This window comes from Cricetulus griseus (assembly GCF_003668045.3).
Source record: "Cricetulus griseus strain 17A/GY chromosome 1 unlocalized genomic scaffold, alternate assembly CriGri-PICRH-1.0 chr1_0, whole genome shotgun sequence".
Classification (NCBI taxonomy): Eukaryota; Metazoa; Chordata; class Mammalia; order Rodentia; family Cricetidae; genus Cricetulus; species Cricetulus griseus.
Genome location: NW_023276806.1, coordinates 115,652,758 through 115,676,243, shown reverse-complemented (window position 1 = coordinate 115,676,243; position 23,486 = coordinate 115,652,758). Strand labels below are relative to the sequence as shown.

The window sequence follows — 23,486 nt, the reverse complement described above, 5'->3', positions numbered from 1 at the left end:
GAAGTGGGGACAGAATTAGAAACATCTTTCAAGAAATGCTCATAAATTAACCATTTATGATGAAGCTAGTTACCACTGAAGCAATCACCTCTTACCAGTGCCACCATTTGGGGTCCCAGCTTTCAATACATGGGCCTTTTGGGGAGACACTTCAGTTCCAAACAATAGTACTAGTCTATCCTTGATCCTTATATATCATTTGTAATATCTGCTATAAAAGTCGTTATCTATTAATTCTATTATCTCATCTATTGTTTCTACAGTTGGCTTTATTAGTGGAATTTTCATCTGCTATAGGCCACACTTTATGCTTGATTTTCTTTTATGAATGTGGGGCATGGTAAAGTATACTGTGGAATGGCTTTTATATGATCCTTTAAAAAGAACTGAGTTATATTCTGGCAGGCAATTAATTTACTTGAAGATTAACTTGTTCAATCTGAAACTTTGAAGCTTTGTGAATAGGTTGTAGGATATTACAGTGGTGGACTTATACCTTCTACTTAGGACTAAAACTAAGAGGATGGACTTTAGAAGTTAACTAACAAATTGCCTGGAATCAAGATCTTTCTCCATTATGCAGACAGAATTCAAATACCCCCAAAACCTATGAAACTTTGAGATTCAACTTACAGCTTCCCTGTAGTTGTTCTTTCCCTGGCCATTGTTCTTTTCTGGGCTTGTGCATTCTCTTCCTAGATAAGCACAGTTTAGTATGGAGTCAAATACCCAAAAGGACACTTATGCAGATTTCTGCAGCTACCTAATTGGCTATCTTCTTTTGGTCTTCTGCCCCATAAGTTCTAGTTGGTAAAGTCTCTCATCTCAGCAAAGTACCATACTATGATGGCTATTCTTGGTGCTTACTTTACTACATCTAGAATTAACTAAAACACAAGTAGCAGGTACACCTGCTAGTGATTCTTCTTAATTAAGTCACTCGAAATAGGAAAACCACCTTTAATCTGGATCTTTTGAGGTGGGATAATCTGCCTTTAATCTGGGCTATACCTTCTGGTGGATCCTATATAAAAGACATGGAAGAAAGAGGCTCTTTGCTCTTCACCTACTTGCCCTCATTGTGGCTGGAAAACCCATTCCTTCACTGGCATTAGAACCTACTTCTTCAGGATTCCAGCCAAAAGATCAGTGGAGACATCCAGCCTTGAGGACCAAACTGAATTCTTGGACCTTCTGTTGGTGGAAAGCCATTGTTGGACTGGCAGACCTACAGTCTGTAAGGCACACTAATAAATCCTAGATAGATAGATGGATGGATGGATGGATGGACAGATACAAAATATATAGTGAAATTCCTCCTATTAGCTCTGTTCATCTAGATTACCTTGACTAATATACATGCCTTCTGTGTTATGCCTTTCCATACCATTGTCTAAGTGTTCCTAATACTAGGAATAGCACCCATTAGCAGAGCATTTGCCTATCATTAGTGACCAGGGTTTGTTTTGTCTATTGCTTTCTTTTTGTCATTTTAGTGTATGGAATTGTTTATTTTGCTTTGGGGGAAATGATGTGATTGAGTGGGAGGGAAGGTATGGACTGTGTCTTTGTTACTTTTCTATTGCTGTGATAAAACATCATGACCAAGCCAAGTTAAAAAAGAAAGCATTTAATTTGGACTCATAATTCTAAAGGAGTAGATTCCATGATCATCATGGCAGGGAACATGGCAGCAGGCAGGTAGGAACTGCACTGGAGAAGTAGCTGAGAGTTTACATCTGATCCACAAGCATGAGGCAAAGAGAGAGCTACTAGGAATGAAATGGGCTATTGAAACTTCCAAGCATGCCCCCAGTGACACACCTACTCCAACTAGGCCACACCTCCTAATCAATGCCAAACAGTTCTACCAACTGGGGGGCAAACATTCAAAGACATGTGCTTATGGGGACCATTCTCATTCAAAGCATCACAATCTACTCCCTGGCCCCCATAGGTTTATGGCCATATAATAAAACAAAGTGTGCTTAGTACAATTTCAAAAGTTCCCATAGTATTTCAGTGTCAAATCTGTTTAAAAGTACAAAGTCTCTTCTGAGACTCAAATCTCTTAACTATAAACCCCTGTAAAAGCAAAAAGCAAACAACATACTTCCAACATATAATGGCACAGAATATACACTACAATCCCAAAAGGGAGGAATGGGACACAGTGAGGAAATACTGGACCAAAGCAAGACTGAAACCCAACAGGGCAAACTCCAAATCCTGTAAGTTCTAAGTCTTATGTCAAAGGATTTCAATGACTCTGCCCTTCCAGCTTTGTTGACTGCAAAACACTGATATCTCTTGGGCTGGTTCCACTGCCTATCTGCAGCTCTCCTTAGCAGATATCCGACAGCTCTGGCATCTCCAACATTGTAGGGACTCCAACATAATCTAGGGTCCCTTTTACAGTTTCATGCAATGGCCTTTCCTGGCCTCTAATGTAAGGATTCCCCTGCTATATGCCCATCCTCAATGACTTTCCTTAAGAGGAATATTCCACAACACCTTACTCCTATATCCTTCGTTACTATAAAGCCAGAATCGTATGGCTGATGTCTGTTTCCTTGGGGTAAAACCGGAACCTCCTTGAATCACATTTGCATATTTGCTTTCCTTTGTTGTATTAATATTCCTTTAATTCCTTGGGCATTTTCTTTGTACAGTTGGAAGCTTAGCTGAGTAGGGTCATACCCTGAGGGCACAACTCTCTCCATTCCATTCTGAATCAAGTCTCTCCTGATCTCCTAAGCACAAGCCTTAACTCCAACATTAATAACCCGATGCTCCTTTTCCTCTTAAGCTGCACATTTTGTAATTCTTTTTGCACCACTTGCTCCTTTTCATTATAGCACTGCATGGAAGTGATTACTAAAAACCAAGAGACAGGCTCAATATTAGGCTCTTGAAATTTCCTTGCTAAGGAAATTAGTCCAAAACTTTTCAATTTATCTTCAGGCAGATTCTTAGCACAAGGCAAGAAGCAGCCACAGTCTTTACCAAAATATCACAAGAATAGTATCTAGCTCAGTTGCTAATATTGCCCCGATTTGAAACCCCTTAATCGAGGCCTCCACAGTCCTCCTAGATCTCAGGATTATGATCATCCATACTCCTACTAGAATGGCCCATTAAGCCTCACTTGCAATATTCAACTGCTTTCCTCTTGTCTAAAGTCCCAAAATGTTTTTTTTTTTTATTTCTCCCCCAAATAGCATGGTAGGCCTGTCACAGCTGCAGCCCCACACTCTGTACCAACTTCTGTCCTTGTTACTTTTCTATTTCTCTAACAAACATCATGAGCAAGGTAACTTATAAAAGAAAATACTTAATTTGGCGCTCATAGTTCCATCGGGTTAGAGTCCATGACCACCATGGCAGGGAGCAGGGCAGCAGGCATGGCACTGGAACAGTAGCTGAGAAATTATATCTGATCCACAGGAATGAGGCATGGAGAGGGATGAGAAAGGGGGAGAGAAGGGGGGGCAGAAGGGCGTGCTAACTGGGAATTCCATGAGCTTTTGAAATCTCAAAGGCCATCCCCAGTGACATACCTCCTCCAACAAACTCACACCTCCTATTCCTTCCCAAACAGTTCCACCAACTGGGAAGCAAGTATTCAAATACATGAGACTATGGGGGCCATTCTCAGTCAACCCACTACAGCCTGGTACTAGATACTCAGTTCGGCTGAAAATGAAAGTCACAGCTTTTAATTTTCTTATTTACCGTATTTCTGCCAAATATCTAAAATAATGATATACTTCTGTTACATTTCTGACTCAGGAAAGGATTACAACTGAAACATTTGGACAGGAAAAGATCTATCGATAATTCATAAGTCATATGACCATGTCTTATGCCACATTTCCATAGCTGTATAAGCTAGGTTGTAGGGTCAAATGGTATTGCTACTGCAACGACTACAATGCAGATATGAGATGTGGAAGAACAAGGCCAGAAGACTGCTTTTATAAGACAGGGCAAATGAAAACTTACTAGAAGAGAGTAAGAAGATGGGTATATCAGTTACTTTCTCTTGCTTTGCTAGAATAGTATTATAAAAACAACTTAGAGAAGAAAACATTCTTTGGCTTATGGTTCTAGAGGGATAGCATTTATCATGACAGGAAAGGCATGGCAAGAGACAATGGAAGGTTGACAGCAGGAGCAGGAAACCAGCTGATCACATTCTCATCCATACACAGGGATCAAAGCAATAACAGGAAAGAGGGAGGCAACAATTATTCAAAGCCCTCACCTACCACCAGTGGCATATTTTTCTAACAAGGTTCTACCTCTTTTATTCTGTAAAGTAGACCAAATTTTAAAAATCTACTGACTTAGCCAGGTGTTGGTGGCACATGCCTTTAATCCCAGCACTGGGGGGGGGGGCAGAGGCAGGCAGATCTCTGTGAGTTCTAGGCCAGCCTGGTCTACAGAGTGAGTTCCAGGACAACCTCCAAAGCAATGCAGAGAAACCCTGTCTCAAAAAACCAAAAAAAAATCTACTGACTTATATACCCATATTTATGAGTTTAAAATTTGAGAGAAATTCTTCAGGATGGAAAAAAATTAGGAATGGCAATTTATACTATACTTTTTCAACATAAATATTTCTATGGTTTGTTCACCACTGAATGCTGACTCTAGAAGTATTTGGAATAAGTTTGTTGTGATAAGTATTAGAATAAATTAAGTATGACCCTTGTATTCATGATAGTTAGCATAATAATAGTGAATCTGAATAAAGTCTGGATCATCTAGTAATAAAAAATCACATGATGGATTTTTATTTTATTACTGTTTGAGAAAGCAGTTGAAATGTGGTTGCATATGGGAAAGAAACAGTTAATAGTAAAACTCTAGGCTGCTCTAAGTAGGAGTGATGTTGGCAAGTTCACCAAGTGAAGTTTGGACTCAACACGCTATATATAATGGGAATTGCTGAACATGGGTATTATTTTTCAGAAATCATCATGAAAATAAGGAATATTCTTAAGTTCTAGATCTTGCAAGTAGCAAAATAAAAGCAGTACAAACTTAGAAATTTTGTTGATAAGACCTTCAAATGCACTTAATGAAATTTCAGAACAAAAGACTAAAATCTACACAATATTACAATTCTGTTACAAGTAAGAAGTGATGATACAACCCAGTATGATACTGAGTATGGACAAGATGGCCCACAGTAAATCAAATACAGCAGGATTTCTAGCCACTTCCTGTCTCCTCAGACATTCCTCATTTGCATAGTGTTCAGACATTCCAACAACACTGGGGCACACTGCTCCAAGCAAGCTCTGAAACAGAACACCCATGGGATGACGGCCACAGAGTCTACACAGGTGGTCATACATTACTCTGGATACTTCTGGGGGAAGTTTGCAGATAAGATTAGCATTAAACAATGAGTTTTGAGAAAAGCAGATTGTCCTCCACATGTGTGCTGGCCTCATCTGGTCAGTTGAAGGCCTGAACAGAACACAAGGCCGACTTCCCAAACAAGAAGGGCCTACTTCTCTGGAATACAGCAGGCATCTTCATTGATCTGTAGCCTGCCACCATCTTGACTATTTTATCTTTGAAGTCTTTATAATCACACTGGCTAAGTCCTTCAGATTTCTTTTAAATATGCTCATATACATTCTCCATGTTCTGTTCCTCTGATGGACCTTAACACAACAAATATGCAACTATCAGTCCTATAAGCTCACAGTGCCACAAAGAAACTATGTAGAGGCACAAATACAGTGACATCAACAACTGTTAAGACAAAATATAAGACAAAAACCAAATGTAAAACCTCTAATAGGATATGGTAGTTAAAGAATTTCCTCTCTAATTAAAGTTGCTTTTTCTATACAGAATAACTGAGCATAGTTGAACAGAATAAAACTTTTGATTGTTTGTTTGTTTGTTTTTCGAGACAAGGTTTCTCTGTGTAGCTTTGGAGCCTATCCTAGCACCAGACTGACCTTGAACTCACAGAGATCTGACTGCCTCTGCCTCCCGAGTGTTGGGATTAAAGGCGTGTGCCACCACTGCCCAGACAGAATAAAACTCTTAAAGAAAAGTTAAAAAAAAAAAAAACAATTCACACTACATGCTTCTGAAGCTCCCAGGTGCCATATTCCCTGCACCTGATCAAAGAGCACTTTTAGTACACCTAGAGTATATACCAGTGTTATGAAACAATGCCTTTGTTGGTAAATTTCCAGATGAGACCCTTTGCTTGCCATAACTACTTCGCAAACCAAGAGATGACACCACTGCCCAGAATAGTTTACTTTTCGGTCTCTGTGTTAACTGAGCCTTACTCAGCCATATAAAGGAGGGTAGATATCCCCTACTTTGCTCTAAATAAATATAACATATACATGTGGATATTGTATATAGTTATCCATTCATTCAAACATTTATTTCACATGTGACATATAGTATATATATGTACTAAGCTAATTATTGAGCACAAAATCATGAACAGAACAGAGGAATGGCATTCGTCGTTCTTAAATTTTTAGTAGGGAGGACAGATAATCAAGAAAATAATTATCATGGGTATTATGATGGAAATAAATGGAGTGCTAAGAGAAAGAAGTATATCCTTTATGCTAAGATATAAAAACAAAAAGAAAATAAGATTAAATGAAGGAAGAACACTCCTGAAAATTTACCAATGAAAGCTATGAGGTATGAAAAACACAGGAGCATTTAAAATCAATAGAAAATCCAAGTGACTGCCTCTTGATGATGACTGATAGAAAGAACCAAGAGTTAAGGCATATAGACAGAAGCCAGGACATGAAGGGCTTTATGATGAATTCATTCAAGGAAACAACAGAGCACTCTTGAACTTGGAAACAAGATTACCTTCTAAGGAAGTGAGGCTAGTTCAAAGAATAATAAACAAGAGTCACTATTGTGAGGGTGAGTGAACACGGAACAGCATTTGTCTGTGTGTGGCTAGAGGGTTTGGGAAATATACAATTCCAGAGTGGCTAAAGAGCAGACAAAGAGGATGGTCAGCATGTGATCATAACTTACACTGAAACATCATCAATAACACAGAAGGAAGCCTGCCTGAAGAAGTCATCTGTTAACAAGACTAAGGAGTTCCCTAAAGCTTATAAACCTCTCTAAGCATCACTCAATGTACAGAAGGCTAGAAAGGAAATAAAAAATTACTGAGTTGAATTCTCAATTATATTCCCATCAGTGATTCAGCCAGGGCAGTTTATGCTTACATCTGTTTAGTGTTCTGGGCTTCCATTCTTGAGAAAACTACCTTGGAAAGCAGTTTTTAAATATGCACATCAACAGTTATGTATATATGTTATGTACAATATGTGTATTATACATGGAGACAGAGGAAGCAGAGTATCTAATCACCTGTACATCTCTGGAGTGCATATACTATGCCTCCCCAGGAGTGATACATAATCGTCTATTAAGTCATTATATAAATATGGCAAGTTTCTGCTCTTTTACCTTGGAGCTATGCATATTCTGGATCTGTTCAGAATTACTCAGCCTAGATTAAAACAAAAACCAGTGCATATTACTCTAGGAAGGAAAAATCAACAACTAAAACTTCAAAGGTAGTAAGTAATGATGAACAGTAGAGTATCAATTTATTTGCATTAAAATAATATCCTCAAAATTTTCACCAGTCACTAAAAGACGGAGGCAATATTAAAGACAGTTGTCCTTAAATAAGTCATAGATCTCCATTCCCAAATCCATATTTACTTGCTGTGCTTTTTTGAACAACACACAGTTTGATACTATAGTGATCTTATAGCACCCTCGAGTGGATTAAACTGACAAAACTTCCTTTCTTGAAGAGGAATAGTGTCCTGGAATAGAAAAAAAGATTAGAATCCTTTCAAACAAGGACTATTGGGATGAATGAAGATGTACCAACCTTTGTCAGATGGCTTATAGTTGGAACTACTAGCTAATAATGGAAACAAGTGTTTGGGACTATATATATATATATATATTGTAGATTAAAGGGGTTGAGAAACCTATAATACAGCATATGCAAGCTTTAGACCCAGCAAAGATAGTCTGTGTCCACAGAACGGAGCAGTCAGTGATTCAAACTCTATGAGGGGAGAAGATGAAACCAGATGTCCCAGTTCAAGCACTGAAGCAAGGGAAGGACACGGGTTCCTTTCTTTGCCTCATTTCCTTTTCAAACTCTCAGTGGATTGGATGACACCATCATAACAGCCCACAGAGCAGGTCCACTGCCCTAAAAAAAATGCTCCATGGTGTCTATTCTTCCCTCCCTCCCCAGAAATCCTGATAACCAACAAACTTCTTACTGTCTCTATAGATTTTCCTTTTTGAGGTTAGCATTGGATGGGATAATTCAGTATATAGTCTTTTCAAATTTGCTTCTTTCACTCATTAATATGCATTTAAGTCTCCTCGACTGCTTTTCATGGGTTAGTGACTAATTTCTCCTTAATGCTGAATAATAAGTATCCTATTGTTTTATGATACAAAAGATTATCCATCCACCAATGGAGAGACATCTTAGTTTTTAACTTTTTACAAACACGATTAAGACTGCTATATATAACCATGTATAGGGTTTTGTGTATATAAGTGTTCAGGTACCAAGGTAAGCTCAAAGTAATCACTGGGGTTTTTATGGCAATAATGTTTTGTTTTTTGCTAAAGCACTATAATGTTCCTCAAGTGGCTGAACTATTTAGGATTCAAACAAGTGCAGAATTCTGCCGCTTCATAGTATCACACTAATATTGCCAATGTTCTGGAATCTGGTCTAAGCTTGTAGTGGTACCTCTCTGTAGTTTTAATTTGCATTTCCCTGATACCATATGATGTAGTACATACTGATGTAGCACATATATGTTTTCATATGTGAATTTGTCATCTGTTTATCTCCTTGGTGGCAGACACATTGTTAAAGTCTGGCTCATTGTAAAAACCATTTTACTGATTTTCTTATTATTTTAAGAATTATTTGTATATTCCTTTTGTTAATATTTTCTGTAGGTCTACGGAACCTTTTATTCTTTGAATGTAATCTTTTGTAAGTTAGAAATTTTTATGTGCATATAAAATGTTTGTGTTTATATGTGTGCACTGAGTGTGTGCCTGGTGACCTTGAAAGTCAGGAAAGATCACTGGGTTCCCCTGGAACTGAGTTACAGTGATTGTGAGTACTGAGAACAGAACCTGGGGTTCTCTGGGAGAGCAGTAAGAGCTCTTAATTGCTGAGACATCACTCCAGTCCCAGAAAAAATCAATTTCAGTAAAGTCTAGTTTGTCACTATTTTCTCCATGGATCATGCCTTTGGTGTGGTGTCTAAAACCAATAGGGTCTGTGTTTTCACATGTGTTATCTTCTTGGACCTCCACAATGTTGTGATCCATTTTAATTTATTTGTAAAGGGTAAATCTAGATGTAGAATTATTTTTTAAATTGCATGTTCTGTTACTGCAGTACAATTTGTTGAAAAGATCATCTTTACCCACTGGTTATCTTCACTATTGTCAAAGATAAGCTGATATTTATAGAATTGTGTTTCTGGGCTCATTAGTCAGTGGCACTTAACTGTCTGTTATGATACCTATGGAACACTGTCTTGATTATTATACTTTTATAGTAAATTTGAAGTTCTCCACCTGTCCTTCTCATTTTTTTCTTGAAAAAAAAAAAAACTTGACTATCCAAAATAAGTGAACTGTTGGTTTGTAACTAAAGAATCCTCTTTGTCTGTTTTGTTTTGTTTGTTTTGAGATAAGGTCTGTGTAGTCTAGGCTAGTCTTGAGCCAACATTCCTGCAGCTTTGTCCTCCACCATGTCTGGCTTGAAACTAAGAGTTGATTAGTACCAGTTAGTAGTCTCTGTCTCTGTCTGTTCTATAATTTGAAAAAGGAAGAAAGAGGTATGGGAAGGTTAATAAATGTTTGAGTCAAAATACTAACTTTAAAATTTTCATTGTCTAAGTGTGTATGTAGTTGCCAGCATTTTACCATTGCATGCAATTCAGAGGGTTAGCTGAAACCATGTTCCTTCAGGATATATGTTTCAAAACATATGGATAAGCATGTTATATGTCAGTTTGACTGCATTAAGGGATGTCCAAATCGTTGACTCAGTATTTTTCTGGGTGTACCTATGAGGATATTTTCAGATGAAAATGCTATTTAAGTGGAGTCAGAATAGGAGATTAGCTTCCCAGTTTAGGTTGGTGTCAGTATCATAAGACAACATAAGACAATTATTATTATTCAGCATTAAGGAGAAATTAGTCACTAACCCATGAAAAGCAGTTGAGGAAACTTACATATTAATGAGTGAAAGAAGCAAATTTGAAAAGACTACATCCTGAATTATCCCAACTAATGCTAACCTAAAAAAGGAAAAATCATGGAGACAGTAAGAAGTTCTTTGGTGATCAGAACTTCTGGGGAAGGGAGTGTTACGATAAATTGTGAGGGGGAACTTTGGCTGATTCCATGGCAGGTATGGGGGACAAACATGCCAGGCAGACAGAGTTTAGTGAGAAGTTTTATTAGAAACTTTTTCTCTTTTCCTCTTGTTCCCTCTTCCCCTTCCTCTATACAGAGGGAAGGGGCCTCTTCCCACTAATCTGTAGCCTTCTGAAATGATGTGTTTATATAGTGAGAATGTCTGGGGAGGAAAGAGAAAAGAGGGAAGGAGATAGAGAGGACAGAAGAGAAGGATGCAGGAAAAATCCTGTTTGCCCTAGATAAATAGCAGAAAAGAGAAAGGGATAGAGGGGAAGAGAGAGCTGAAAGAGAGCATAAGTTGGTGGGAGTCTTTCTTTTAAAGGAGTCCTTTGCACCTGGGCTGACCAGGGTACTGCCTGAGAGCATTCTGCCTGGTGACAGGGACAGGCCAGCATAATGCCTGGATCCTTACAGGAGGGAAGAGTATACAGACCACAGAGCATTTTTTTTAGGGCAGTGACACTGCTCTATGGGCAACTATAATGTGGAACACGTATTATATATATTTGTCTGTATAGGGAAATATGAATTCTTTGGTAAACTATAGAGTATCTGTGATACTATATGTCAATGTAGGTTGCTTAGCTGCAACTAATGTCCCATTGTGGTGGGGTATTTTGATAATGAAGAAGGCTATGCATTCGTAACACTAGGAAAATGTCTGTATCTTCTACTCATATTTGCTGTGAAGCTAAAATTATTCCAAAATGAATGCCTTTTTATTTGAAATTATCTTCTTTAATACAAAACATTTTGTAAACTATGTTGGTATTTTATGCTTGAAAAGAAAACATTTCTTAACTCATCTCAAAACAGTTAAATGTGTGATGTCTTCCTTTTCAGGCTCTGTCTTTTCTGATGCTCCTGTATCTTTATCTGTATGGAACCTGGCAGCATTGGCCATCTGCTGCCTTGGCTGCCAGGGCTGTGGTTTGTCTCTATTTCCCACAGCTAGATCCATTCTCTGCTGTGGCTTTCACCTCCCCAGATCCTGTCTTCCTTTGTTTTCCCTTCTCTAATATCTAGTGTTGCCTACTACATACATGGGCAGAGTGGAGAGGCTGTTAGTAAATGTGTCACCAGCTTCCTAATCGGTGTTCCCTGTGACCTCACATCTCTGAGAGCTTTTCCTCCTGGTGATCTTCCAGCATCTCACACTCATCACTCTGTGTTCAGAATACAACTGACTACAAATTTCCTATTAATAAGGCCATCATCACCGAGTTATTATAGATAAACAAAAATAGTGAATATACAAAAAATACAAAAAGAATGATAGAATATATGTAAGACTATCCGATGTACTAAAACACATTAAAAATTTGTGCTAAGATTCCACATTAATTCTCTGAGGCTGAGAGTGTAACTCAGCTAGCAGAGTGCTTGCTGGTATTCACAAAGCCATAGGTTTAATACCCCGTACTGCATAAAACTGTGCACCGTGGCTCACACCTGTAAGTCCAACACTCAGAAGGTGGAAGCAGGAAGATCTAAGTTCAGAGAGTTACCCCCAACTACTCAGTTCAGGACTAGCCTGAGCTACATGATACTCTGGCTCAAGAAAACAAATATATAAACAAGTAATGTCTACTTTTTTAAGGTGGGAAAGGCAATTATAAAAAGCAGCTGAACTGAAAAACAGATGGTCCAAAAAAATAGCTAGAATATTATTTGGTGCCTCCCTTCCCTAATATACATCTTCCTTGACCCCAGATGGAAACTAGAACCAGAACCTGTCTATATACATATACTTCTTATGAAGTAAAAAGTTACTTGTACATCCTTCATAGATACACCGAAGCTGCACATATTATTTTGGGAAATCAAAAAATGTATTAAAATACATGTCTGTTATTGCTCAATGTGGCTACCTCACTTCACCTGAATTTCCGTGTTCTTCGCTAAATAAATCATGAACTTAATCTTTTTCTCTTTTCCTCTTGTTCCCTCTTACCCTTTCTTTCTCTACACAGAGGGAAAGGGCCTTCTGAATTGTGTTTATATTGTGTTTATATAGTGAGAATGTCTGTTGATGGAAATACCCTGCCTATTTTAATATTTCATTTGTCCCCGGGGTGCATCTTGACTTTCACACTTGTACTTCTGTAATTATAGTTTAAACTGTGCTTGCTTATCTCCTCCTTTTCTGGCTTCCTTTTGCCTAGAGAAGAGGGACCCCAGTAGACATCTTAGCACCCTACAGTCATTTACCACTGTGTTACAGTTTTATGTCTGTATTTTTATGTCTGTGCCACCGTTATACTGAGTCGCGCTGAGCCAGAAGTATTTTCATGTTTAGAGTCTAGGGTATTTGTCAAAGGATATACATCATACATGTTTACTGAGAAATGCAATTTGAAATCACAATAAAAGCAGTCCTAGAAACCTGACATTGACCGTCTGTTTGGGACACTCAGCATCTTCAACTTCCTTCGCTTTCGTCCCCCTGCACTGCTCTCCCACCCCACAGTTTATTAAATTATTCCTATTTCTTATGAAAACCCTGGCACTAATTCTCGAACTCCCTCCTTACCCCTTGTGGTCCGCTCAAATACCCAGTGTTCTGTCCCTTTCTAAATCAGGTACTTGACACAGAAGAATGAAATCAAAACGCCTGTGACTGTAGAAGGCCTGGCCCTCTCTGGTGGATGTGGGTTTTACGTGAAGAACGAATTAGTGTCTGGTGCCTGGTGTCACACAGAGAGAGGCTGGCATAGCAGGGGCAGCCAGCCACCCCCCGCCAGAGTTTTGGGCACGCCCACCTCAAGTTCTTCTGTCACACTGTGTACAGCAGGCCTGCGAAGGACGTCACCTTACAAAGCCACAGCCAGAGCCGGGCATGCGCATGGCCCTTTAAAGCGACCCTGGCTTGTGCTGGACGGTGGGGTACACGGTGGGCACACCTCCGCCGGCCGAGTCCGTGGCAGCTCCCTGGCTTTCTCGGCCCTTCGGCCCCCAAGGCACCGTTCCTGGGACAGTTATGGCACCGAGGTTGGGAGGGAACATCGATTACCCGGAGGGTGCCCTGAGGGAGCACGTTGCGCCCCGCCCACAGCAGACAGAGCTGAGGGAACTTCCTGCCCTGGGCGCGCGCTGCACTCGGAGACGCAGGGTGCATACAGAGCCCCCAGACCCGAGCTCGAGCCGTGCGGGACCTAGGAAGCACGTCACAAGACGTCCGAGCTTAATTAACGCAAGCGTTCCCACAATTCACACCTCGAGCCCTACCCCGCCGCTTTCGGCGCCGGACGCGTTTCACGCTTCCTGCGGCTTTCCGTAGTCCCGCTGGGTCTCGCGAGACCCAGGCAGCCCCCCCCCCCCTCCGTGAGCGCTTCCGGAAGGTTGCCGTGGCTGGCGGCGGCTCCGAGTGCCTCGGCCTGCGGGATCGCGGGCTTGGGAGCCGGGTCCTGGCGGGCTCGCCATGGACCGCGACTTGCTGCGGCAGTCGCTGGGCTGTCACGGCCCGGCGCTGCTGTCGCTGCTGCGGAGCGAGCAGCAAGACAACCCGCACTTCCGTAGCCTGCTGGGCACGGCGGCCGAGCCCGCCCGCGGCGCGGCGCCTCCGCAGGGAGCTGGCAGGTACGGGGCCGTCACCTGGGCCGGGCGTGACGCAGGGCAGGGTGGAGTGCAGCAGTCCCGGGTGGCTCCTGGCGGAGAGACCCGGGGTGCTCCTTCTGACCCCTTCTGGCGAAGCTTTCAAAGCCTCCCCCGCCCCCATTTCCAAGTGGGGACCCTGGGAGAACGAACGGGCTTCAAACTTCTTCCCGAGCTCAGTGGGTGAAGTCACTTGCCATCAAGCTTCCTGACCCGAGTTCGACTCCCAGGATTCGCGTGGTAGGAGAGGGCTCCCCAGAGGTGTCCTGCACTAAATGAACACCCATTGAAAAGCGGAAATAATAAAGATAAATAAAACTCGCTCCAGAGACACAGCCTGGATGGAACCTGGGGAGGAAGGGTGGTTGATGAAAAAGCACTGGCACGAGTTCGGATGTCCAAGAGCAAGCTTTGCTCGTAGGAAATAGGAATCACACGCCTTTGCTTTCCAGGAAAGAGAAGAGGGTTGACAACATTGAAATACAAAAATTCATCTCCAAAAAAGCAGATCTGCTTTTTGCACTGTCTTGGAAATCAGATGCACCTACACCCTCCGAAGTGCATGACGACAATGACAGTAAGTCTGGAAAGCTTTCAAGATTAGTGGCTTGGTGTTTAGCAGTACATGAAAAGGGGAGGGAAGTCGAAATTGTTGTGATGATGTTACTTTTTTTTTTTTCCAGATCATTATGCGGTCATGCCACCTTTAGAGCAGTTCATGGAGATCCCAAGCATGGACCGGAGAGAGCTGTTTTTCCGAGATATTGAACGTGGTGATATAGTGATTGGAAGAATCAGCTCTATCCGAGAATTCGGTTTTTTCATGGTGTTGATCTGTTTAGGAAGTGGCATCATGAGAGACATATCTCATTTAGAAATCACAGTAAGTTACTCAGTAATCATCCCATGCAAAAGTTATCTGCTTATTCAGTTCTGCTTAAATTTACCTGTTGGGATACTTTTGGGAATTAGCTGTAAGCTGAAGAAAACGTAGTGGCTCTTCTTACTAAAAGCATTAGTGAGTTGGACATTGGTAGTGCAGGCTTTTAACCCTGGTACTCAGAGGCAGAAGTGGTCTCTGTGAGTTCAGAGGCCAGCCTGTCTCAAAAAAAAAAAAAAAAAAAAAAAAAAGTACTCTAGTTAGTGTTACATTTCCTCCATTTTTGTTTTTTAGGGTTTGGGGGACTCTGGTTGCAGGTCAGTTCCTTTTTAAAATCATAGCTCTGTTAGTTGATAAGATTATCCATTGGTATTCTGGACATATATCTTCTGGTTAAAAAGATGCTTAATAATTGGGCATTAGATGTTTGCATATGAGTAATTTAGCAAAAACTTTGTCATATATTCACAATAAACGTACAACATTCTTCCACTATAATGAAATAGTTGGCCTCAATTTGGAATATTTCCCTTTAAAACAGTTGATTTTGTTTTATCTCACCATCTGAAAAGGAAGAACTACAAATCTTAAGAATTCACATTTCATTTAGCAAATACAAATATCTGTTTTGTTATAAATTGTAAATACAAATCTTGAATTTAAGTAACTGACATGTATGTTAACCGATGCATAAAGCCATCAAAAGAATAAAACTATGCCATGTGTGGCAAAATGGATGGGATTGAAAGACTCTGTTTTTAGTGAAATAAACTAAACACAGAAAGACAAATTCCACATTTTCATGTTGTGTATAAAAGTCAAAAAGTCGATACCAAAGAAGAGAGAATAGTGGTAAGCAGAGTCAGAAAGGGGTTGAGAGGATAGAAAGAAGCTAGATAACTGATGCCAAAATACAATTAGATTAGAGGAAAAGTGTTCTATACACACTAGTGTGACTGAAGTTTATAACCAGAAAGTTTGAAGACTAAACGAAATTGTTGTATTTCTATTACTAGGATAATTATACATTGTATATGTATATTGAATTGTCACCCTATAAATGTTGTATAGTTATATATTCATTATAAAGAAAATAGTGTTAGATGTTAGTGTTGTTACACATTCATAATGAGTAGCTAAGATCTTTTTTTAAAAAAAGCTACTGTTCTTGTCAAAGAGTGAAATATGTGGTGGTTTCAAATACTTCTCATTGCAGGCTCTTTGTCCCTTAAGAGATGTGCCTTCTCACAGTAACCATGGAGATCCTTTATCGTATTACCAAACTGGTGACATAATTCGAGGTGATCAGTTTCAACATACTAATTAAAAATTTTCAAATTAATGTTGAAAGTATAATGAAGGTAATCTTTGAAAAGCTTTTTTTTGTTTTCACTTTTTTATTATTTGATCCTATTTGTTTTTAAGCTGGAATCAAGGATATTGACAGATATCACGAAAAACTTGCAGTATCTCTGTACAGCTCATCTCTTCCACCACAGATGTCTAGCATTAAACTAGGTGTGATTACTTCTGAAGAGCTACCTTTGTACTACAGGTATTTATCTTTTATATATTCCTAACAAAGTAGAGCTATAATGTTTTTATTGTAAAGTGAGTTTTCATTTTCATAACCTTTAAATTAGGGTTGGTGTACAAAAAATGGTATTAGTATTTAAGGCTCATATAGTAATGTCTTCCTTTAGTAGAAGCAGGTACTCATGTGTTTGTGTTTCTGATTTTCTCCCCTAAGGAGGAGTGTTGAACTAAATAGTAATTCTTTGGAGTCCTATGAAAATATCATGCAGAGTTCTCTGGGATTTGTTAATCCAGGAGTAGTGGAATTCCTTCTAGAGAAACTAGGAATAGATGAATCTCATCCACCATCTTTAATGAGAGGCCTACAAAGGTAAAAGTAGATCTGCATACTCTTTGAGTGGTGAGGGGAATGGATTAGCTCAGAAACTGAATAGCTGAAGAGCATACTTGACCATAACAACAGGAATATGCCAAAGGCTGAATGAAGTGAGCAGTCATATTTGCTCCTGGTCTGGACTAAGCAATGATAGGGATGCGCCATGTGACCAAGTAGAAAGGGGTATAGAAACTGTGCATATGCTTAAGAAAAATACTGTTTGACAGCAATATTCATATCTGATAGTTATATGGTACAAATGCAAGACAAATATCCTGCTTGACATTTTAATGTTGAGTATCTACCAGAGATAGAATGAACTATACTTTTAAAGTATTTACATTTTTTGACTGTCATTTTCTTTCACAGCAAAAATTTCTCCGAAGATGATTTTGCTTTGGCTTTAAGAAAGAAGCAGTCAGCATCTTGGGCTTTAAAATGGTATGGAGGTTGTTTTGTCTAACAGTCGCAGTTATCCAGTATGAAAGTTTTAGTTAGGCGTGCATTCTTCCCTCATCATTAAGACTAGAATGTGTTTACAAATGAATGAAAACTTACTTGACATTATTTGTATAGGTATTATATTGGTCTTAACATTGGAATCTTAACAGACTTAAGTTTTATTTAGAATTGTTTTCCAGAAAGAATTAGTGCCTTGATATCTGAATTTTCATAAATGTTTGCTATGACAATCTATAAAAGCAGTGTGCTTTTTAAGTATATTGAGAGTAATTTGAAAGCTAGTATTTATCCAATTTAAAGGTATTTTCTTTCAATACTCATCCATACTAACATTTTATTTATAGATGCTTTGTGAAATGTTCCTGATGTTTTATAAATGTGTTTTCAGTGTGAAGATTGGTGTCGATTATTTTAAGGTTGGGCGACATGTGGATGCTATGAATGAATACAATAAAGCTCTGGAAATAGACAAGCAAAATGTGGAAGCTCTGGTAGCTCGTGGAGCCTTGTAAGTGAATTTGGGATTTTAAGGAATATTTTTAAGAATGAAAAATGTTTAAGTAGGTCACAAAATTAGATTTCTCTAATTTTGTTTAATGTCTCTAGATATGCAACAAAAGGAAGTCTGAACAAAGCAATAGAAGATTTTGAGCTAGCATTAGAAAACTGCCCAACTCACAGGAATGCAAGAAAATACCTCTGCCAGACCCTCGTAGAAAGAGGAGGGCAGTAAGTATGGGGTTTCATTTAATAATAAAAGTCTAATTTGCAACCAACTCCTATAATGCCCTGAGATTTATGTCACAAAGTAGCTTCTTAGTATATACAATTCAAAGTACTCTTTGCTTCAGTTTCATGTGGCAGGTGGCCTTTTGATCCCTTTTTCCTGCCTTATTAGAAGGTTTTGCTGTAATTAAGGATTTAATTTTTTTATCATTTTATTGTAATAGTTATGTAATGCTGCAGGTATAAATTACGAGGTTTCTAGTAAATTGTGATTAAGATTCTGCTGTTATATTCAGCTTATAGCTCTGCTCTGTCTGGTAAATCCTGCAAATTCAGATTAAATGGTGGAGTTAGAAGTATTTGGCAGTGGTGCCACTCAAGTTGGTGGTCTGAACCAGGGAGAGTAGAGCCTAAAAATGAGGCAGGCTAAAGTCTCATGCAATAGCCAGCTTTATTCAGCGCATCAGAAAGCTTATAATCTGAGGGTGTTCTGAGGGTTAGGCAGGGTTGTAAGAGTTTAGGCTGTGTACAGTCCACAAGGGCAACCCATGTGTAAAAACATTTTTCACTAACAAAATTAAGAAGCAATGTTAAATCTGAAGTAAACCCACTACTATGTACTACTCCTAGGAAGGGCATTAAAGCATATGCCAATAACAAATCCTTGTTACAAGACTCGTCTTGTTTACTTGGAGCTGTCTCACAAGCTGTCAGAAATCTCACACAGCTTCATTCATGGACCTGTTCCAACAAGCAGTAGTCAGCTTTGATAACTAAAAGGCATAGAATGTTATAATAATATCAGTGTTTTTTACACTACTGGGAATGGAATCCAGGGTATCTCAAACATGTCAGGCAAGTGCTGTACCAGTGAACTACATCTCTAGTCCTCTCTGCTATTAGTGAAGAAAGATTGATCTCTTCTATATTGTATATCTTCTGTCTGGCCATTCTTGCTTGGATAAGCTTTCCATCCAAGTATCTGTAGGACGAGAATGCCCACAAATTCAAATTAATGAGATTTCAGTTAGTGACTGGAGAAGTTTTTCGTTGTTACCAAGTAAATAACTAGTACCACTGAAATGAGGTTGTCTTATTCCTGGTATTGGTACTTTTAGCTGAGTGAATGGCAACATTAACCAGTTATCCAAACCACAAGTATTAGTCATGATTTTTCTTGTCCTTCAGCTCCTTACATGTAGTCTATTGACATAAAAGTAATCCCATTTGTTTTACAGAAATGATTTTTTTTCCTTATGTTCCCTAGAAATACTTTGTAAAGTCCTATCACTACAGTATATCCAAACTTCCTTTTTCTGTTTAGCCCTGGCTGACTTGGAACTTACTTATTGGCCAGATTAGCCTCAAACTCATAGTTACTTTCCCCTGCTTTGCCTCCCAAGTGGTGAGATAACACCCACCCAAACATTCTAATTTTGATTTTTCACAGCATAGACTTGTAGATTATATGATACTAATGATTGTAGGTTATAATGGTATCTACAAACCTGTGTGTATGTGTTATTTCCAAAGAATTCCAATGGATTTCCAATGAAAATTTCTCCATAGAAAGGAAAACTTCATAACTACTTTTAAAACGCCATGTTATGTAAGTTTTTACTAAGTAAGCACATGAGTGGGTGATTAGAAAATAATTTGCTAAAGAAAACTTTCCTCTGAGTGCTATCATAAACCTCTGATAGCTTGTGTGTATACTTGGATAAATTTGTTTTTACAAATGTTGAATCTTCCTAATAGGTTAGAAGAAGAAGAAAAGTTTTTAAATGCTGAAAGTTACTATAAGAAAGCTCTGGCTTTGGATGAGACATTTAAAGATGCAGAGGATGCTTTGCAGAAACTTCATAAACATATGCAGGTGATTCTTTATTTCCTCTTTGAAATTTAATGGCATTTAAAATTAATGTCAAAATGCCATTTTCTTTTCTGAAAAACTAGGTTACCTAAATGAACATTTGGAAAATGTATAGCTTTTCCTAATTAGGTTTGGCATTGCATTGCTTGTACTCAAAAGTAAAAATGCCCTGAAAGAGAATGCCTATGCCTAAATTCAGTGTGTGATTTTGATTGTTCCCCTTTGTAGAGAGCTTACCTGGTGGTTATAAGATTATGAGTATTGCTGGTGTAATTGAGCTAATTATGCAAACCTTTGTAGACATTTTTTACTTGTCCTTTCCTGTAATACTGATGATGATGTTTTCTCATGCATTTTCTTCTGAATTGGACCATTGCTGCTGTGTCTGTGACATCTGGTGCTGCTCATCCCCATCCACAAACTGGAAAATGATTTCTTATGTAATCATGCATCCAACTGGGCTGTGCTATTTTTAAAATGGTTTGTATTTGAACATGGTGATTTTCCCCTCAATTCACCTCTGTGGAATGTCCTTATTTGAATTTTGTTTGTAAAATTTGTGTCCTGTTTACATTTTTCAATTTTTAAAAATAACTTTTCATCTTTTTATCTTACCTGCATTCTGGGTCATTGGTACTACTGCAATGGCTTCCCTGTTTTTCTTGGGATACCAACTGCAATATGGTCCTCAATACTGTTCTGGCCATTCAAATGATTAATGCCAAACGTGTGTCATTAATTTTTTTATTTGGAAAAAAATAACTTCTTTCATACTGGTTATATGGTAATTTGATTATACTAAATTGGGCTTCTGGTTGGGGGGATGGTCTTTTAAATACTGTTTTTTGCATATTCTGCTATTTTTTATTTTTAACGTATGGTTTTTTCCGATATCTGGGTTCTAAAAGAAATCTTTGGAATTAAGAGAAAAACAAGCTGAAAAGGAAGAAAAGCAGAAAACAAAGAAAATAGAAACAAGTGCAGAAAAGTTGCGTAAGCTCTTAAAAGAGGAGAAAAGGTAAACTATAATATTCGGTATTTTTTAAACTTACAAGCAACCACTGAGTTGAAACCAGAGTGCCATATGGAGGTAAAGTAAGTAAAAAAAAAAAAAAAAAGTTTCCCAAGTGATAATTCTTAGCAAGCATATGACCCCACATGTTTGTCTGTAAAAAACATTAAGCAGAGTCTAAGCTTAGAATTCTTTTTTAAAACTGGGGTTAAAATATAAAATAACTTATTTAACTGTTTCTGGGAGATAGGCTTTTAGAAGAGGAGCTGTGATTTCCTGGATATTGGTGGTTTGTTTTATAGTCTTTGTAAGTTGTGGAAGAATAGTCACATCTACTGTGTAGAGAACATAGGCATAGTTAAACATCCTACTGTGTACAGGATAGTCCGTTCCTACCTTCAGTAAAGATCCATTTGGCCCTAAAATGTCAATTGTGCTGTGGGGGAACACGAAGAAACTAGAGGTAGCTAGATAGAAAACTCGGGTTGCTTCCTACATGTCCAGGTAGACATAAGCAATCTAGAAAAGTCACTGCATCTTTCAGAAGTAGTGGATTTGCCCATAGCGACGCCTGTCTCCAGAGATGTTCTCAAAAGTCATGCTTCATGGAAAAAGTTAATGCAGTAATTGAGATTCTTATGTCTCAGTGTCAACTTATAGAACATCTTCAAGTGATACAAAATAAGATCAAATCTTGAGGGTTATTTGACTAACATTTTTGTAGTCCCCATGTCTGATGAGCTAACTGCTTTTTTTAAGGCTAAAGAAGAAAAGAAGAAAATCGTCATCTTCCTCTTCAAGTGTTTCTTCTGCTGATGAATCCGTTTCTTCTTCCTCATCCTCTTCCTCTTCTAGTCACAAACGGCATAAGAAAAGTAAGAGGAATCGTTCAGAGTCTTCTCGAAGTTCAAAGAGGCACTGGTCTAAGACATCTTCAAGTCATTTAGATCAGAATAGGAAAGATGATTGCTACCCAGTTCCAACTAATACTTCAGCATCTTTCCTTAATCAGAAACAGGAAGTGGAGAAACTGCTGGAAAAGCAGGATAGGTTACAATGTCCAAGCACACAGGTAAAAGAGAGAGAAAGATGCCTTCTCACCTCTTCAGGTGAAGTGCCAGATGGCTCGGGAGGTAGGTCTGAAGACACAAGAGATTTTTACAATAGCTATAAAACTCAGGCAGGTAGTAGCAAAACCGAAAAGCCATATAAGTCAGAAAGATATTTCTCCAGTAGGAGAAATTCCTCGGATTCCTTCTGTAGAAATTCAGAGGACAAGATGAAAGCATCTAGTTATAGGAGATTTGAAAAGGACACAGAAGGAAGAAAAGATCACACTAGAAGGTGGGAGCCAGGTTCTGTGAAGTACTCTACTTCACCAGCAAGTTCGGACTACTCTTGGAAGTCACTTGAAAAACACAAAAAATACGCTTACTCTGGATCACGTGACAGTAGACATGAGCAAAGATACCAGTTAAATACAAATCAGGGAGAACGTGCATATGAAAAGGAGGACAGCTCTGGGGAGGGTAACAAAACCGAGGCTCCAGAAGAAACACTAAATAGCAAAGAGCAACCAGAAAACAGAGTTAAGAAAAATTTACCTCAAAATTTACTCAATATATTTAATCAGATAGCTGAATTTGAGAAAGAAAAAGGAAATAAGCCAAAAAAATGATCTGCTTAGGAAAGCCTCACTAAATTTTCAGAAGTTTGGGGATGCTTTAGTCTCACCAATCGGCTCTGGGTCTAAAGTGGTTTGTAGCAGATTACAAGACACTTCTCAGTTTTGTTTCAGTTATCAGCCCTTTTATCATAGTCAGTGCTTCGAGTATGTGGTTATGTGCAGCTGTAGCTCTTACTCTGACAATTTCACCTAAAGGTATTTTCAGAGCGCTTTGTTTCTTCATTGTATTGTGGCTTGTGAGAATCCTGGGCCTATCATATTTCACTGTTGGAGAGAAATATGTTTGCGTTGAACAGTTGGATTGTTTTATCAAAATAATACTTTATTCTCTTTTGTTAAAAAGCCCTTAGCTTGGGGGGAGGGGATATTATATAATTGAATGTTTCTTAGGTACTATTTTAAGTCATTTGTTCTAGGCATTAAAATTTTTGCAACATTTTTAAGTGATAAATTATGACTTGATTTACCACTAACGCCTGATGTAAATGGTTTGTGAACATTGATTTCTTCCCAGCTTAACAAAATACCTTAAGAATAAGACCATGAAAATTTGTTAATCAGAAACTATTTTACTTAATGGTTATGGTCATAACAAAATTTTTAACTTTAAATACTGACAAAACCAGTAGGGAATTCTAGACAAGACTATATGAGAATAGAAAATGTTGTAAAAATAGCACCAGAGAGGCACCCTGTAAATCTGATGTTTCTTCTGTCTTAATATTTAATATTGCAAATGCTTGGGAAGTCAGTAGGCATGTTTCTGAATAGTGGAGGGCTGGCGTACAGTTTACTCTTCTGCTCTATTACCTTCTC

At 38.6% G+C, this 23,486-nt stretch overlaps 1 protein-coding gene across 2 annotated transcripts; it reads left to right on the top strand.

The window, feature by feature from the left end:
* Window positions 1-13,847: 13,847 nt before the first annotated feature.
* Ttc14 (tetratricopeptide repeat domain 14) lies at window positions 13,848-23,227 on the top strand. 2 transcript variants are annotated; one of them, XM_027391997.2, is made up of 12 exons: window positions 13,848-14,103; window positions 14,571-14,695; window positions 14,802-15,001; window positions 16,215-16,299; window positions 16,424-16,553; window positions 16,749-16,904; window positions 17,280-17,351; window positions 17,761-17,880; window positions 17,979-18,101; window positions 19,857-19,974; window positions 20,880-20,989; window positions 21,743-23,227. In XM_027391997.2, the coding sequence occupies exons 1-12, from the start codon at window positions 13,946-13,948 to the stop codon at window positions 22,659-22,661; spliced, it is 2,316 nt and encodes a 771-aa protein (XP_027247798.1). In that variant the 5' UTR covers window positions 13,848-13,945; the 3' UTR covers window positions 22,662-23,227. The 2 variants fall into 2 exon arrangements, with proteins under 2 accessions (XP_027247798.1, XP_035306375.1); XM_035450484.1 differs by lacking the exon at window positions 16,749-16,904.
* Window positions 23,228-23,486: the final 259 nt, after the last annotated feature.

Coding starts and splice junctions, on each gene's coding strand:
- Ttc14 (XM_027391997.2), top strand. CDS start 13,946: ATGGACCGCGACTTGCTGCGGCAGTCGCTGGGCTGTCACGGCCCGGCG. Junction 15,002..16,214: donor TATCTCATTTAGAAATCACA/GTAAGTTACTCA, acceptor TTCTCATTGCAG/GCTCTTTGTCCCTTAAGAGA. Junction 19,975..20,879: donor AACTTCATAAACATATGCAG/GTGATTCTTTAT, acceptor GGGTTCTAAAAG/AAATCTTTGGAATTAAGAGA.